The 18462-nt window shown below is 32.4% G+C and overlaps 1 protein-coding gene across 1 annotated transcript in view; it reads right to left on the bottom strand.

The window, feature by feature from the left end:
• Positions 1 to 18462, bottom strand: part of LOC108361757 (uncharacterized) — a gene marked incomplete at both ends in the record, with an annotated part of 179513 nt that overhangs the window by 57867 nt on the left and 103184 nt on the right. Inside the window, one exon of the mRNA XM_017614494.1 lies at positions 17044 to 17200. Within this exon, the coding sequence (XP_017469983.1) occupies positions 17044 to 17200 (157 nt within the window). The remainder of the gene's footprint in view (positions 1 to 17043; positions 17201 to 18462) is intronic.

Genomic DNA, 18462 nt, shown 5'->3' with positions numbered 1-18462 from the left:
AGAAGGGCTGGTAAATATTGAAAATGTCATTTTAAAATTTTATCCTTGAAATTTCGCAATATTTCTTTTTGAAAAAATTATGCGTTAAGGGATTATATAAAGGGCTTATATAACATCCTCGAGTTTCGTTCTTCAAACTTTGTCAGCTTAAAAATTACCTATTCGTCCTTGTGAATCCATAAAATTTAAATTTTTTAAATTCGAAAGAAATTTCCTATTGCATTTGTTACCCATATTAATCACATCTTTGAAATTACAAAGTCCTTCAAAATAAATCCTGCGGTCAGAGAGAAAAAATAAAAACGCCACTTTAAATAAACAGTAGGTTTCAAACTCATTTATTTATTTCATAGTAGGAGAGCTTTTCAAACAATATAGAAGCAATTTTTTCGATTCAAGTTGTTGAAAAATAATGAATATCTAAATCCCGGGACTAATCCCGGGATGCCGGGATTGTGACAACGCCATCCCGAAAATCTCGGGATCGGAAAAAGCCGAAAAATTAACATCCGTAGTACATGCATGCATATTTAATTAAGCTTAAAATTGTACTTCCTCACTCCTGTACTTCACTTCATTGATTTCACATTGATTGCAAATTGAACAAGGCAAAACATAATTTTTATGCGAAACAAATTTCCACAGAAAGTAACGATAGAAAAAGAATTTTTGAATATGCATTATATTTTTCAGCTGACTATGATGCTGCATTCTACTTTGCATTGCCCGAAATGAAGCAAAGAAGTAAAATAAAAAAAAAAATATTGTAGGACATTCTACCTTGCATTCCCTGAAATGAAGCAAAGAAGAGAAACAAATAAAATATTGTAGGACATTCTACTTTGCATTCGCAAAGAAGCGAATTAAAAAAAAAAATAATAATATTCTCCTTTGCATTCATCGAAATGAAACAAAGAAGAGAAATAAATAAAATATTGTAGGACATTCTACTTTGCATTACCGGTAATGCCTACAAGAAAAAATTCGAAGGCATTATAACGCTATGCCTTCTAGAACACGTTACCACCAAAAGCGATTACCGATTTTTTTCTGGGTTTGATTAAGAAGAAATTAACGATCAATATTTACATATATGAGATTTGAAGTCCCTTGTGTTGTTTGTTTAAAAATTACTTTTTCTGTTTTTATGAAAGAATAGCTCGTTATCTATCNGATTAAGAAGAAATTAACGATCAATATTTACATATATGAGATTTGAAGTCACTTGTGTTGTTTGTTTAAAAATTACTTTTTCTGTTTTTATGAAAGAATAGCTCGTTATCTATTAAAAACCATGTTAGTCCAAACTTCAATGTTTGTACAAAAGTTAAGAAAATTCGGCAAAGTTCCATAACAATTTTGAGCTTTTTAATTAGATTTTTTATTGTTATTTTTACATGGACCTTATTTTATAAAGTTTACCGCTCCTTTTTTCTCGTTATACACTTATCCATGTAGACTCATCAGCTTAATGGCAGTTTACTTGAAAAATTCCATTGTTGTCATTTAAGCTACCGTTTGTTCTTTTCCTCCACACTCTAACTCTGCACTAGAGTATATGTTTTACTGTGCGAGAGAAGAAGGCAGATAATATTGTAGGGGATTTCATATTTTATTTTTCTTCTTCCTTCATTTGCTGCTTACAATGATTTAGTAAGAATAATATAAATAATTTAACAATTTTAACTTAAACTTTAAAAATTTTACATCATACACAATAGTCTTCATTTTCAAGATATTTTAAGTGTAAAATTTTGCTTTTTAAATAGTATTTGTTTGAAGATTTTTAATAAAAAACAGAAAAATCTTAATTTTCAAGATAAATCTTGACTTATGGCAACGCTGGCTATACCTAGTTCAGCAATATATTAACATATTTAATACTTTTAATTGCCTCTAAGACAGCCATATTCAGGGAATTTTTTTAGAGAGTTTAATGCCCTACAAGAATATGCCTAGAAAAACCTATATCCCTTTTTTATAACTTTTCTTAACGGTTCAAAAGTTATAACATATTTAATGAAAACATTTTTTTTAAATGTTATTTACATAGAAAATTTCAAATGCTGACCGACCACTTTTAAAATTGAAATAAAAATGTTTCCAAATGGGAGAATTTCCTCTCAGTAAACAGGTCATTTTAAGGCCATAAATTCGTCAGGTTAGTTATTTTGGATCACCCTAATATATGTATACAAGAATTATTATAAGTGGCAAATTTGCCGGAAACAATTACGATCGCGAATTACCCCTTTCCCACGCGCACATCCTTAATACGATTTGACAGTTCTCTACCTCTGTGTTTTGTTTTTTTCTTCGCTACAAAACTTATGCAAAATGTAAGTAATTGCTTTTCGTACTTGTAAAAAGTTCCAGTTTTGATTTGTGAACTGGTTCTGCTGCAAAAGGAGGACAGAGAAAGACAATATTTTTGAGGAGGACAAATCACGTTTGAGGAGCACAATCCTCCTCAAAGGATAACGGTTGGTCAGCTTACTTATATAGCACCAATCTAAATAATTTTTGCTGTTGTGTGATCGATATGGAAACCGGTAACACAATTTAATGGGTTTAGCTTCCTACATAAAGGAGAAATGTATATCGCAAAAACTAGTATCTGAACAATCAATGGTATAANTCTGCTGCAAAAGGAGGACAGAGAAAGACAATATTTTTGAGGAGGACAAATCACGTTTGAGGAGGACAATCCTCCTCAAAGGATAACGGTTGGTCAGCTTACTTAAATAGCACCAATCTAAATGATTTTTGCTGTTGTGTGATCGATATGGAAACCGGTAACACAATTTAATGGGTTTAGCTTCCTACATAAAGGAGAAATGTATATCGCAAAAACTAGTATCTGAACAATCAATGGTATAAGAGATAAAGCTTATAAAGCATAGATTTTGACGATTTTCTCAGTAGACTTTGTATTATTATATATAAAATAGCTTACGAAATTTATCGGTTATATAGAGCTATATGGAGTTATATGGAGGATACAGGCTATAGCGACCCAATCTTCGCCATTTCCATTGAAAGTATTCTTTTGATAATGAGTGACAACAGTGCGAAATTTCATGTTCCTAGCCACTTAAATATAACGAAAAATCTTATATCTGAACAATCTAAGCTATAGGTTATAGTGACTCGATCTTTGTAATTTTCAGTCTAAGTTTTCTGTTTATAGTGGGTGGAAGTATTGCAAAATGTCATGTTCCTAGCTACATAAATGGAGAAGTTATAAGAAAAAATCTCATATCTGAGCAATCAGTTGCATGAAAGCTATATGTTATAGTGGTCCGATTCTTCCGGTTCCGACAAATTATTAATCTATATATATAAAAATGAAATGTTTTTCGTATGACCGCGATGCCTGACCAAACGGCTGAACCGATTTAAATTCTGTAAAAAGTACTTTTTTTGACCTTCTGTGTGGAAGGTTTTTCGAGAAAAAAAAATTTGAAATTTTTTTTTGTTGTTGCCGAAAAATTAAGAAAGCTGAGACATCACGATTTCACAATTTCATAGTTTTCTGTACATTAAATGTCACTAAACTACTAAACGTCTGGACCGATTTGGTTCATATATGGAACGTATATCAGTACCATGAAAATAACNAATACGATTTGACAGTTCTCTACCTCTGTGTTTTGTTTTTTTCTTCGCTACAAAACTTATGCAAAATGTAAGTAATTGCTTTTCGTACTTGTAAAAAGTTCCAGTTTTGATTTGTGAACTGGTTCTGCTGCAAAAGGAGGACAGAGAAAGACAATATTTTTGAGGAGGACAAATCACGTTTGAGGAGCACAATCCTCCTCAAAGGATAACGGTTGGTCAGCTTACTTATATAGCACCAATCTAAATAATTTTTGCTGTTGTGTGATCGATATGGAAACCGGTAACACAATTTAATGGGTTTAGCTTCCTACATAAAGGAGAAATGTATATCGCAAAAACTAGTATCTGAACAATCAATGGTATAAGAGATAAAGCTTATAAAGCATAGATTTTGACGATTTTCTCAGTAGACTTTGTATTATTATATATAAAATAGCTTACGAAATTTATCGGTTATATAGAGCTATATGGAGTTATATGGAGGATACAGGCTATAGCGACCCAATCTTCGCCATTTCCATTGAAAGTATTCTTTTGATAATGAGTGACAACAGTGCGAAATTTCATGTTCCTAGCCACTTAAATATAACGAAAAATCTTATATCTGAACAATCTAAGCTATAGGTTATAGTGACTCGATCTTTGTAATTTTCAGTCTAAGTTTTCTGTTTATAGTGGGTGGAAGTATTGCAAAATGTCATGTTCCTAGCTACATAAATGGAGAAGTTATAAGAAAAAATCTCATATCTGAGCAATCAGTTGCATGAAAGCTATATGTTATAGTGGTCCGATTCTTCCGGTTCCGACAAATTATTAATCTATATATATAAAAATGAAATGTTTTTCGTATGACCGCGATGCCTGACCAAACGGCTGAACCGATTTAAATTCTGTAAAAAGTACTTTTTTTGACCTTCTGTGTGGAAGGTTTTTCGAGAAAAAAAAATTTGAAATTTTTTTTTGTTGTTGCCGAAAAATTAAGAAAGCTGAGACATCACGATTTCACAATTTCATAGTTTTCTGTACATTAAATGTCACTAAACTACTAAACGTCTGGACCGATTTGGTTCATATTTGGAACGTATATCAGTACCATGAAAATAAATATTTCTACCAAAAATTTACTCGCTAGGTGGCGCTGGGGTCAAGATATTCCTAAAAATTGCATTTACTTGCCGATTTGGCTCACATTTTGAACATAAGTTAGCCAATTGAAAAGGAATATTTGGACTAAAAAATTACACGATAGGAAGCGCTGTGGTCGGGATATTCTCTAAAATTATTTTAAACTAAGAGAAGGATAGATATCTACTATATATTTGTAGAAGTATGTATGTACGTACATATGTATGTATGTATGTGCCAGGTTTTCACATCAACTTCCAATTTGGTATGTAGACATATCTATGGTAGGTGATTATAGTAGGCTATATAACTATTAGGGCGGGTCAATTTTTTTTCGACATCGTTCCTAGCAGATTCGGATTCTACATAAAATTCTAAGAAAAAAAGTCCTTTAGACCATTGCTCTGAAATCAATTTCGGGCCTGCGCATTTTTAAAAGAAGATATCTTTAATTAATACTAAGTCAATATGCAGATTAATATTTACTAAATTGTTACGAATGTTTTTTATTTTTTAATAAAAACTTGTGCTCCGGAGTTTTGTGATATGAAAAATTCATTTCTGATATCTACTTTTGATTTAAAGAACCGCAAGATGGCGCTTCAAAGCAAATCTACTATATATTTGTGGAAGTATGTATGTATGTATGTGGTAGGTTGCAGCCTAAACGGATGGACATAATCGAACAAAATTTTGACAGAGTATTACCATGGCTCCTGGACCTATAATAGGGTAAAAAAATTGGGGCTCGCAAAGGGGTGGGATCTGGTTTCACCTCCCACCTCATAGGCGTAAAATTTTGAATTAACTCTAACTTCGGAATTATAGTCACATGAACTCGAAATTTGAAATGCACAGATACCTATGGTAGGTGCTTATAGAAAGGTATATATAAATGAGTTTGTGAAAGGGGGCGTGGCACATCCCATAGGTGTGGAATCTTTTATCAGCTATAACATCAGGCAGTATTAGTGATCTCAATGAATTGGATTTTGAAGATTTGTTATAATTGATCAACGTGAAATTCAAATAAATTATAGATGATATGAAGTTCACCGGGTCATCTTCTAGTCTTTAATATATATTAAGTTAATATGCAGATTAATATTTACTAAAGAGTTACGAACGTTATTTTTTTAATACATTAAGAAAAAAATAACTATGATTTAAAGGAGTGACACACAATGGCTAGAGTCGTCGCATGTGTGTATTCTTTCATATACATATATATGGGCCGTTCTTACCGTTATATATTTTTCATCCACTCGCTTATTCCTTACCGAAAATTTTAAATAAAAATTTGACAAGTTTTAACCGCTGATACAGTACAGGTAGCTGTTTAAAATGGGTAACTTGGTAAACTTGACAAAGAAAACATATTCTCTGGTTGAATTAATAAGCCTGCCCGGATAACACAAAATCCTAAGCTTGATAAACATTTGGTGTTATAAAAGTTTTATAAAACTCTTCTTGTAATTAGGAAAAATGCCGAAAAAATTATAAAAAGTCCTGGCATTATTATTCAAATTTTATTTTTCCGGTTCCGACGAATGATCAATACATTATAAAAATACACTCACTTACCTAATTTCATCCGGATATCTCGAAAACTGAGAGACTAGATTGCAAAATTTCATCCGCATATCTCGAAAACTGAGAGACTGGATTGCATGCAAACAAACGGACATGGCTAAATCGACTCAGCGCGACGTTCTGATCAATAAGTATACATTTTAGTGGGTATATCTCTTCTTATTCTGGTACTTACAAACATCGGACCAAAGTTATAATACCATTTCATGCTCATGAAAGGTATAACAATAGTAGTGTATTGACGAAGTGGGAGATCTATCCCCCAATCTCCTCCCTGGCTGGTTTAGAGTATTAAAAGTGGCGCCCACAGTGTCATAAAAGACTTTTGCAAATTGTGCATAAAAACAGATGGTAGGCGACGTAAACAAAAATTGAAAATATTAGAGGTAGCGAAAAATACAGCTAATTTAAAAATAGTATTGAAAGTGCACGCGTCAATTTGTAGAAAACTTAATATGATGAATCAGCATCCTGCGTCATATAAATCAGCAAAAAACTCTGAATGAGAGTTACAAGCATTAACTATGCCTCGACCAGATATTATGTCCTTTGGTGAATCAAGTGAATTGAGTGATATTAATTTACCAGATAATGGCAATATTTTACAGTATTATTTTTTTCTCAGTGATCAAGCTAAATCTAGTAGAAAGATGTTCTCATATAAATCGTTTACTCCAAATGTAGTAGATAAATTAACTGAAATTTGGTGCAAATTAAATATTGAAATTATGAGCAGAAATAATATTGTCAAAAAGTTAAATAAATTAATCGATAGTTATCATAAAGATAATAAGTGTAAAAATAGAAGCAAAATCGAATCACTCGTATATTCGTTAAAGCAATTGTTTTACATTGGAAAATGCCAATGTAGTTTACAAACAACAAAATGCTCCTGTGGACTAATTCCAGAAAATCTAACAGAATTCATGTTTGATCAACATAACGAAAGAAAACGTACAATACCAGAATATTTGCCATTTACTTCAGATGAAGTGCTAACAGAATTACCAACAATTGCAACAGACAATGACGATCAAACATATCAGCCAAATACATCAGAAATGCTTATGGATATCGATGAATTACCATCAGCTACACAACAACCATCTGCAATGAAACGTGGTCCTTATACTGCAAGATACAACATACCAAACTTTGTTATGATGTGCGATAGATTTGGAGTTTCCGACAGAGCTGCTTGTATAGCCACAGCACTTCTCGAAGACTTAAACATAAGAGATGAAAAGGGTGATTTTATTATTATGGACAAACGTAAGGTTGCCAGAGAAAGGCTTAAATATAGAGACGTAGTGTTAAGTAAACAACGTATTGAATCTAATTTAAAAGCATTTTCTTTCGATGGTCGGAAAAATGATTCATTAACACAACAAACAATTAATCAAAAATATCATCAAAACATGGTAAAAGAGCCTCATTTAGTAGTTGCAAGAGAACCAAACACAGTATTAATTGGATATGTAGAATTGACCAAAGAAGATGCGGAATCTAAGCAGAAACAATTATTTGAATTCTTTAATAATAAACAAATATCACTTGAACACTTAATTGGCATATGTAGTGATGGTGAACCTGCTAACACTGGAACATATAATGGCGTTTTGCGCAGATTTGAACTTCATTTAAAGAAATCATTGCACTGGTTCGTATGCTTGCTACATTTCAACGAGCTCCCGTTTCGTTATTTATATCAAACATTAGACCAAGCAATTACATTTGGACCCACGGTGCAGCGAACAAAGGTGGCGCCGTCAGTGGTACCGCTACTTTGGTTTTGCCGATTTTGACACTTGTGGTAACTTGTAAATAAACCTTTGTTTACAAATCAGCGAAAGAGAAATTTGAATTATAAGTGAAAAATCAGTTTAAATTGTATTAATTTGCAATTGGTGAGTGATTTTTGAGTTGGAGACTGCGTAAACACTAATACAATGAAGTGATGAGTGTTAAATTGCGACAGCCGTCAAGATGCAAGAAGCGTAGATGCTAGTGTAGCGCTGGAACGAATCCCTGCATTTTGTGTACATAGGGCACGGCAAAGCCGTTCTCGAAATGTTTCTTTATTATTACATTAACAGCATTTCCTCACAATGATTTTGCTTCTGCTCCAAACAGCCTCCATTAGCAAGTTAACCAATCAATCCCGCTGAGATGCTGCCGCGGTTTTCTGCAGCAGCCTTAATTGCAAAGCAATGGAGTGCACTAAAACGTTTGCTGAAGCAGCCTCAATTGCAAAGCAATGGAGTGCACTAAAATATTAACTGTTCTCTAATAGATTAGGTGAAAAATGCAATATTTTCGCATTTAGCAAAATTAAAACACGATTTTCGCTGTAAAGTGAACTGCTTTGGCAGTTTCAACTCGTTCTTCTTTTCGCTCTATTCTTTGTTTACTTGTGGTACACAAATGTCAACGCCCAGGACGGCGCAATCTTGTATTCTATCATTCTTGATTTGGACCTAGATCAACAACTGGAAAGTTAGATAAACAGATCCAAGAATGTGAAACATTACAAGTATGTTTTAAAATATTTTTTAATTGTTTTGTAGTTCTTATAGAAATAAAAATTATTCGATGTGTGTAAGCTGTAACTATTTCGCTACTAACAAATATTATATTTTATTGTAAACACAGGTTGCAACTAACTTTGAACATATACTACTAGAGAATATGCCTCCTGCTATGGACGAAGAACTTCATTGTGAATTATCTACGGATGTGAAGTACTTGTACAAAATGGCTAACGCAATTTCCAATGGTGTATGTCCAGCCGATTTGGCTAACATGAAACCAGGACCATCATCACATTCTCGCTGGATAACAAGAGCTAGCAGAATATTACAATTGTATGTGTCAACGAATAAACCAAACCACAATTTGAAGATTCTAGCAACTTTATGTGAAAGTTTATGTTCCAATGTTCTTTAGTGTCAAGTATTATAGTTCTGTTGTATATGGTAGTGTATTATTATCAAAATTTATACAGTGGACAAAGTTTTTAAGTCCAAATTTGAAGAAAAGTATAGATACAGTTGTTCAAAATAATTCATATTATGCACATTCTGAAAATGTCTTGCTAGCAATGTTGTTTGATGAAAGAAAAGCCATACGTGATAAAGCTATAAGAAAAATATTGTATTTTCGTGATTATTTGTATAACTCAGGTACCCTAAGAGAGTACAAAAAGCCGCAAATCAATTTCAATTGCACAGAATACATTAATATGATAGATCTATGTAACGATGAAAACATATTTGAACCGCCATTTACACAAAATATTCCTTACGAACATTTGTTGGACTACCTAGAACATGATGATTTACCACTTATAGATCCGAAAATTCCATCACATACTTCAAGGAACAGAAAGACATGTCCAATTATTAGCCAGTGTTTCTCGACGAGTGATTGATAAAAACAGAGAGGGAGTTATGGCTATGACAATAGAAAGTAGAAAAAAGATACCTCGTGTTGAAAGTAAAAAGGATCTAAAACCAAAATAAGTATAAATACACTGTTAATCATAAACAAATTTATTATTCGAAAAATAATTTTGAAATATTGTAAAATATTATTGTTTTTGGTTTTTTAGAGTTAAAGTTTTATTTACTTCCAGTAACGAACAAAAGTATTGGCACAGTGAATTTTTTGCAATATAGGCAAAGTTTCTAATTTATTACCGATAATTTTTTATAAAAACATAGTTCATACTACACCAAAATACATAAAAATCAAATGTCTAAAAATTCAATGAATTTGCACACTAATTTGCAACTTTCTATTCGGATTTTTTACAAAAAATTCCAAGTATGCAGTTTAATAGTCCATTCTATTTTAGTTTAACAAAGTGCAAGTTTGAAGTTGCTTGAAAATCTGAATAAAATAGCAAATTAGTATGTAGATCTATTGAATTTTCCTGAGTTTTTCACAAAGTTTAGAGATTCTATTTTTATGTTTTATGGTGTAGTCTGAACTATGTTTTTATAAAAAATTATGGGAAATAAATTAAAAACGTTGCATATATTGCGAAAAATTCACTGTGCCAAAACTTTTGTTCAACTCTGTACAAAAAATACATACAGTAACTGCTCCTGTTACAATATTAAAAAATTACATACATATATACATATATGTAATTTGCTTTGTAGTGCAATCTTGCGGTCCTTTAAATAAAAAAAAACAATAGATATCAGAAATTAATTTTTCGTATCAATAAATTCCCAAGCACAAGGTAGGCGACAGGCCTATTGAAAATATTTCCTAATCAAAAATCTTTCAAATATCTTTCGCTTGACACCCATATTATAATACATACTTTATCTTATTAACTTAATTGAATTAAATTTTCGAAATTGATGGCCACCCGACTTAAAAATATTTTCAGTAGTAAGCTTTCTTAAACCTTTTTAATTTGATACCCATATTGCAATATTTAATTTATCTTGCCAATTTAACTTAATTAAATATTGAAACAGGTGGCAACCCCCTCAAAAATATTCGCCTGTAAGCCTTCATAACCTCTTTCTTTTGACACCCATATTGTAATATCTAATTTATCTCATTAATTTACTTACACTGAAATTTTTTAACAGGTGGCAACTCTCTATTTTTTTCTGGTTTTAACCATCCGGATATTACAAAAAAACAAACCAAAAAAAATATTCAAATCGGTCAAGCCGTTTTCGAGTCTTAGCGAGACTAACGGACAGCAATTCATTTTTATATACATATGTACTTATAAGGTATCTTCTTTTAAAAATGCGCAGGCTCGAAATTGACTTTAGAGCTATGGTCTGGAGGAATTTTTTTCTTAGAATTTTATGAAGAATCCGAATATGCTGGGAACAATGTCGAAAAAAATCGATCCATACAAATTGACCCGCCCTACTATATATACATGATTTTGTAAAAAGAGGCGTGGTACATCCCATAGGCGTGAAAATTTTTATCAGCTATAACTTCGGAAACATAGGTCACATGAACTTGAAATTTGGTGCGCAGACGTACCTATAGTAGGTGCTTATACTAGGGTATATATAAATGTCTTTGTAAAAGAGGGCGTGGCACATCCCATAGGCGTGGAAGTTCTACCAGCTATAATAATATAAATTCAAAACCATAAGTCATATGAAATTGAAATTTGGTATGCAGACATATCTATGGTAGGTGCTTATAGTTAGGTATATATAAATGAGTTTGCAAATGGGGGCGTGGCTCATCCCATAGGCGTAGATATTTTTATCAGCTATAACTTCGGAGCCATAAGTTACATGAACTTGAACTTTGGTATGCAGGCATACTATGGTAGGTGCTTGTATACATATTTACATGAGTTTGTAAAAGGGGACATGGCTCATCCCATATTCGGAGAAATTTTATCAGCTATAACTTCAAAACCATTAGTCACGTGAACTTGAAATTCGGTATACAGACATATCTATGGTAGGTGCTTATAGTAAGGTATCCTTACTATCCTTACTAATATTACAAATCCGAAAGTGAGTTTGTTTATTTGTTACGTTTTCACGCTTTAACTACTCAACCGATTCCCATTAAATTTTGTACACTGGGGCCATTTAGCCCAACTTAAAATATAGGATAGATTTAATCTCGATTATACGAGGGGGCGTGGCACATCCCATAAAACGGGATTTTCATAGAGTACAGGGACTTGGTATAGATACATATACGTATATAAAAAAATTACATTTTCATCGAGGAGGCTGCCACCTGTTTAAAAAAATCAAATCGACTTGAATTAAGGGGATTATTTATTTGAAAATTATATTAGAGAATGGATGACAAGAGGCTTAAAAAAGTTGTAGTTTGAAAGGGTTTCCATCTGTTCGAAAAGCCAAATATAAATTAACTGATCACAAGCTATCTAAAAAATTAATATATGGGTGTCAAATGAAAGATTGCTAAGAAACTTTCAGGTTGAACATTAAACATATTACTGAGGTGTTTTACAAGCGTTGCCACCCGTTTAAAAATTAAATTCATTTAATTTAAATGAATTACTATAATAAGGGTATCAATCAAAAGGTTTTTGATAAGGGTTTTAGTTCTAAACTACATGCAGGGGGGTTGCCATCTGTTTGAAAAATCAAATTCTTCTTGAATTAAAGGAATTTGATAATTGGAATATGTATCACAATATGGACGTCAGACAAGAGGGATTTAATAGGGTTTTAGTAAAAAAATAGTTCGAAAAGGGTTGCCACATGTTTTACAACTCGTGTTTATATTAGAAAGATTCAGCTTAAACATTTAGAGTTTTCCGAGGTCTTTAAAGAGGGTTGCCACCTGTTATAAACGTAAATTCAAATACAATTATATTATAAGTTTAATGAGTTTTTACAATCTATGTTTTAATCGGAAGGGTCTTGAAAAGGCTTTATTTCTAAGCAACATATGAATAGCAGGGACTCCACATGTTTGAAAATTAAAATTCAACTTGGATTATAGGAATTAACGGTATAAAAAAAAAGATTCAAAATTTTCAAACATTTCAATAAATTATTACAATATGAGTATCAATGATTTTGAAATGGCATCATTTCTTAACTACATGTACATAAGTATGAAAAAGTATCACAAGAGATAGGTTTAAGATAGTTTTAGTATGAAAATATTTCGAAGATATTAAAAACCTTTAAATCGCCTGATTTTCGCATATTTTAAGTATGTTGTGTTTAATTAAAATAAATTACATCTAATGTAGCACGAAGAAATTTTATACACTCAGCGAAGCGGATGAGAGCGAGAGAACCGACTACAGGAACGCTTTCTGGTATACTCCTGTAAATTCTTGCAACTCTTGCGGGTTAGGGAACGCAACTATTAATGATGGAACAAGATTTGTAGTACAGAAAGTGATGATCACCATATATTAGTTGAAGCACGATAAATCTTAAAGTATGGCTCATAAGGATGCCTTAATTTAAACAGAAAGAAACTGTATGCTGAATTACTGTTTACCCGAACGACGTCGTGTGCTCTGATAGTACATTATAAAAATACATCCACCTCCCAAATTTGATCCGGATATCTCGAAAATTGAGAGACTAGATTTCATACAAACAGACGGACAGACGGACATGGCTAAATCGACTCAGCTCGCCGTTCTGATCATTTAAGTATACATTTTAATGGGTCTATCTCTTCTTATGCTGATACTTAAAAACATCGGACCAAAGTTATACATTTCATGCTCATGAAATGTATAAAAATAGTTGAGATCACTTTCTTTTTTAAACACCTAAGATATCACTGACCATTACGAAGGACCCTGAATGAAGGCAAAGCTCAAAGCTTTACAAATTTTTTAATTTGATTTTTGAAATGATCGATACAAAATCAGCCGGTATACACATTTTAAATTTTTTTAAATTAGTGGTTGAATTTTTGTTAAGAAAGATCTAGTTTAAAAGTGTAATACTAAAATTTTTGTTAGATTTGAATAAGATGTTGTAGATTTTCCAATTCTCAACTCAAATCAATCAGATCCGGAACTATAAGTGCTTGTGGATCGTACAGATTCAACGCAACTTGTGATACAAAAACAAGTTTTATAGCTAGAAAATATAATCATCAAGAAAAAAATGTTTTCATTAATTTGAGAAAATTTCTACGAATTGATTTATGCAAAAAAGAATCGACCAATTTTTTTTTTTGTGTTTTGCCTCTTTTGAAGACAGTGTGCGATATATATGTATTTCGTACTAAATATTTTTGGGTGTTTTACCAGACTTAAAAAGTATACAGTTCAAACCAGCAACTCATTTTATTAAGTTGATAAAACATAGGACGTTTTAACAAACTTATATTATATTTATTGGATGGAACAAAGAACTCCTTTTCATTGCATAATATTTTAGCAAATATAAATATGCGGATATCTGAAATATTAAAAAGCTAAAGCACAGATAAATTTAAAGCCAAATTCATTATGTCTTTTTTTTTATTTATTGATTAATTTTTTAATTTCTTATTAGAATTGAATTGAAATTTTAGAGTTATGTGAATATTGTAAACAAAAGTTCTGTCTAAAAATGATGTAGGTTTTAAATACAAAAATGTGTGGTAGATTTACCTTGGGCATATATTGTGAAAGGTTAGTCTATACCTTAGAGATGACGGTTTTCTCAGTGGTACGAAGCTTTGAGTAGAGTAAGGTCCTTTAAGAACTTAAAAATTATCCTGGGTTGTCAGGTCACTAGCAATATAAGATTAATTGTTGTCTTTCACGAAGTTCTTTAAATAAATCTTAAGCTAAATATTGAATTATATTCATGAATATCACGTTTTTTTATATACTTAAATTTAAATTCCTAATATTAGTAAGTATTTCTTTACTGCATTCACTCGAATTTCGAGGGTTACTACTAGTTTTAATAAATTATCAGTTTAATTTCTCATAATTTACCTTTAGGTATATGTATCTTAAGCATACATCGAAAATATGTTTTAGAGAATCAAAGTGAAGTAATTGCAGAAACGATTGACCGGTTTGTTAAGCGACCGATACGTCTGCTTTTAAATGAATTTTGTAAAACAAATCGGCAAGTACATATCGTCCCCCGCATGCCAGAAACATGAATGTGTAAAAATTAGAATTTTGGGAAATCAAGTTTCAAAGTCTTTCTACGAGACTTATAGTCCTAGAGGCGAGCGCCAAGGTATTGCAAGCATTTTATAAAAGCTGAATTTGTGGTGTAGAGAAATAGCCTGGTGTCAGTCAGTCTAAATCTTGCAACTACTTTACCAATTCTGAAAAATTAAGAAGATATTGATTAAAAAGTAGTATGACATTAGTCATTCACTAAAATCCTGCGCGTCAGTCACGTGTTGAAGTTGTACAAAATCTCTGCATCGTGAATGCATTTTATAAAATCTGAAATTCAGTTGATAGGTAATTACAATAATAATGGTCAGTCAGAATTTTCCTGTAACAGATGGCGTCAGTCGCCGATAGATGGTAATGTTTTGCATTTATACATATGTATAACAATATTAAAATTGTTTATGTTTTTGAGTACATATATAATAATTAAACAAGAACGCCCTACTTCAGAATTGGGTTGAAGAATGGCCTATTTCCGAATTTTATCGGAAAACACCCTATCTCAGAATTCTATTGAAAAACACCCTATCTCAGAATTTGGTTCAAGAACAATTTCAGAAATCGGTTCAAAAACGCCCTATCTCAAATGAAAATTTGTTGAAAATATGCTGAGAATCGGCAGCTGAGTTAGGGCGATTTTAAACCGAATTCAATAAAATTCTGAGTTAGGGGGGCGTTCTTTAACCTAATTATGAAATAGGGCGATCTTTAAAAGTTTTCTGAAATAGGGCGTTTTTGAACTGGCTGCCAAGATAGGTCGATCTTCCACTAAAGTGTCGATTTATAATATTCTTACATTTGTATGAAAACAAGTCAAATAATGTAAGTTTAGTACTCCACTCTGCTTACTAAACTAAATTTATATTTGGCTATTAGTTAAGATTGTCTTTTCAAATGGAACCATTTATTTTACACATATGTATTAATAAGGATTAATCAATCAACTACATTAAAATTTTGAAATAAAATTTTCGAGGGATTTTTTATATGTCAGTCCCGGCCTCCCCTGAATTCGATCCTGGCGACGCCCATGTGTGACGAGAATGCTGTGCCTTAGTGGTTTCAACTGAAGCTAAAAATTTTGACTTTACAGACTGTTTTTCCTTTTAAACGCTCTTTTTAATTGGCCAACGAAAAAGTTCTTATTAGTCGCCGCGAAGTAAGCAGGCATTGGCTAGTTAATAATAAAAACCAAAAATTTTTTATTGGTATACTGTTGAAGAGATATTGTCGCACACTGTGCGATATAATTTNCAATAAAATTCTGAGTTAGGGGGGCGTTCTTTAACCTAATTATGAAATAGGGCGATCTTTAAAAGTTTTCTGAAATAGGGCGTTTTTGAACTGGCTGCCAAGATAGGTCGATCTTCCACTAAAGTGTCGATTTATAATANTGAACTGGCTGCCAAGATAGGTCGATCTTCCACTAAAGTGTCGATTTATATTCTTACATTTTTTTTTATTTCTTACATTTGTATGAAAACAAGTCAAATAATGTAAGTTTAGTACTCCACTCTGCTTACTAAACTAAATTTATATTTGGCTATTAGTTAAGATTGTCTTTTCAAATGGAACCATTTATTTTACACATATGTATTAATAAGGATTAATCAATCAACTACATTAAAATTTTGAAATAAAATTTTCGAGGGATTTTTTATATGTCAGTCCCGGCCTCCCCTGAATTCGATCCTGGCGACGCCCATGTGTGACGAGAATGCTGTGCCTTAGTGGTTTCAACTGAAGCTAAAAATTTTGACTTTACAGACTGTTTTTCCTTTTAAACGTTCTTTTTAATTGGCCAACGAAAAAGTTCTTATTAGTCGCCGCGAAGTAAGCAGGCATTGGCTAGTTAATAATAAAAACCAAAAATTTTTAATTGGTATACTGTTGAAGAGATATTGTCGCACACTGTGCGATATAATTATCGGCAATATCTCTTTGCGCAAATAGAATTGGCATAGAGTGTAGTATCCTTCAATTATTAGAGCAGTCCCACTATATATAGCAATTGAAGAAAGTTCTAAAATTTTTATTTCAATTCAAAATTAAGTAGTTACCTGCAGTTTTTGATATCTAATCGGTATGAATTCATTGCCGCCTCAGTTTGGATTACACGGTCTGCAAGCTTATCCACCAACGGTTTATTATCTTTTAGCCAAACCACCAACCCTGGCTTTTCCGCAAATTGTACTTCGAAATGTGCACTTTCCCCAGCTGTAATAAGAATGAAGGGAATTATGTTTAGTGTTTAGTTATAAAGAAGTTTCAGATTTCCAGAACTATTACAAAATTATGGAATTGTTTTACTTCTAATTGGTTTGCAACCACTAGGTTGACGGTCAGTATGAGAAAGTTAAGTTGCGCCTTCAGCTACTAAAATTTAAAATTTGTTTATGTATATAACTAACTAAATTTAGGAAAAGTTGTCTGTTATGAGTTGGTATTGTTTGACCATCGATATTTTTAATCTATATACTGACATATATCGATCCTTTTAAACTTTTTTTTTATTTTTTCACTACTTACAAAATACTTTCGTATGGCATATACGATCATTTCGCCACAAAAACCTGCATTGTAAGATACTACAAAACATACCGTAAATGTTTGGTGTTAGTCTGTTTGTGTGTTTCAGGTACAATATTTTACCAGGTGATGCGTTGTGTGGTGTAGAACAAATTTGCAGCAAAAAGTCCATTTCAAAAAAATTGCACGCACGATAGTTTCGCCCAAAGGGGTCGATATTATTATTTTGAAAATATTATTAAGTAGTCCAAAAAGCTGGCCAATAATATTTTGTGGGCATAGAAGTCAGAGATATTTGTTTCATTGGAATTTTAGACTAAAAATGGAAAAAAAAGACTTATTTAAGTGGTATCAGGGCATTTATTCATCACTGCCATTATCTTCTATAAATATAACAAAATTGCAACAGGCTGATGTCTGTACATTAGAGATATTAAAGAAAAATTAATGTGGGGGTCTTTATTAGCGCCACAGAAACCAAATCAACCATTTTTCGAATTTTTATCTGTCTGTCTGTATTTTTGCACGCGCATCACTCGAAAACTAATGCATGGAATTGAACGCAGTTTTCACCGGTGTATTGCTAGTGGTCTAACTTAAAATAAAAAAATTAAAAAATTAGAGAATTACCACCTTGAAAATTTTAGATTAAGTAAATTGCAATGGGGTATAGTCATTGCGCTGGGTATGCAGTTACAGTTGCATGGCTATACTCAATCCCGACTCTTGCGTCCTCGTTCGCGCACTCTGGGCAACGTGAGCAACCCATGTGCGAGATGCGGTAACCAATCCGAGTGGAGCCTTGGGTCACGGCAGAAAGAGAGGGAGCTTCGGTGGGGCCACTCTGACTTATTCGGTTTAAGGGCTCACTGAAGTCTGCAGCGTCTGTTCACCAGTAGGTGCGGCTGCAAGCGGGTGTCTGCTTGGAGCAAGCGGCTCGCTATATAAAC

The sequence above is a fragment of the Rhagoletis zephyria genome, unplaced genomic scaffold (assembly GCF_001687245.7).
Source record: "Rhagoletis zephyria isolate East Lansing unplaced genomic scaffold, Rhagoletis_zephyria_1.1 Rzeph_scaffold_00838, whole genome shotgun sequence".
Lineage (NCBI taxonomy): Eukaryota > Metazoa > Arthropoda > Insecta > Diptera > Tephritidae > Rhagoletis > Rhagoletis zephyria.
Note: the sequence above shows the minus strand (reverse complement) of the source record. Positions and strands in the feature narration are given on the sequence as shown.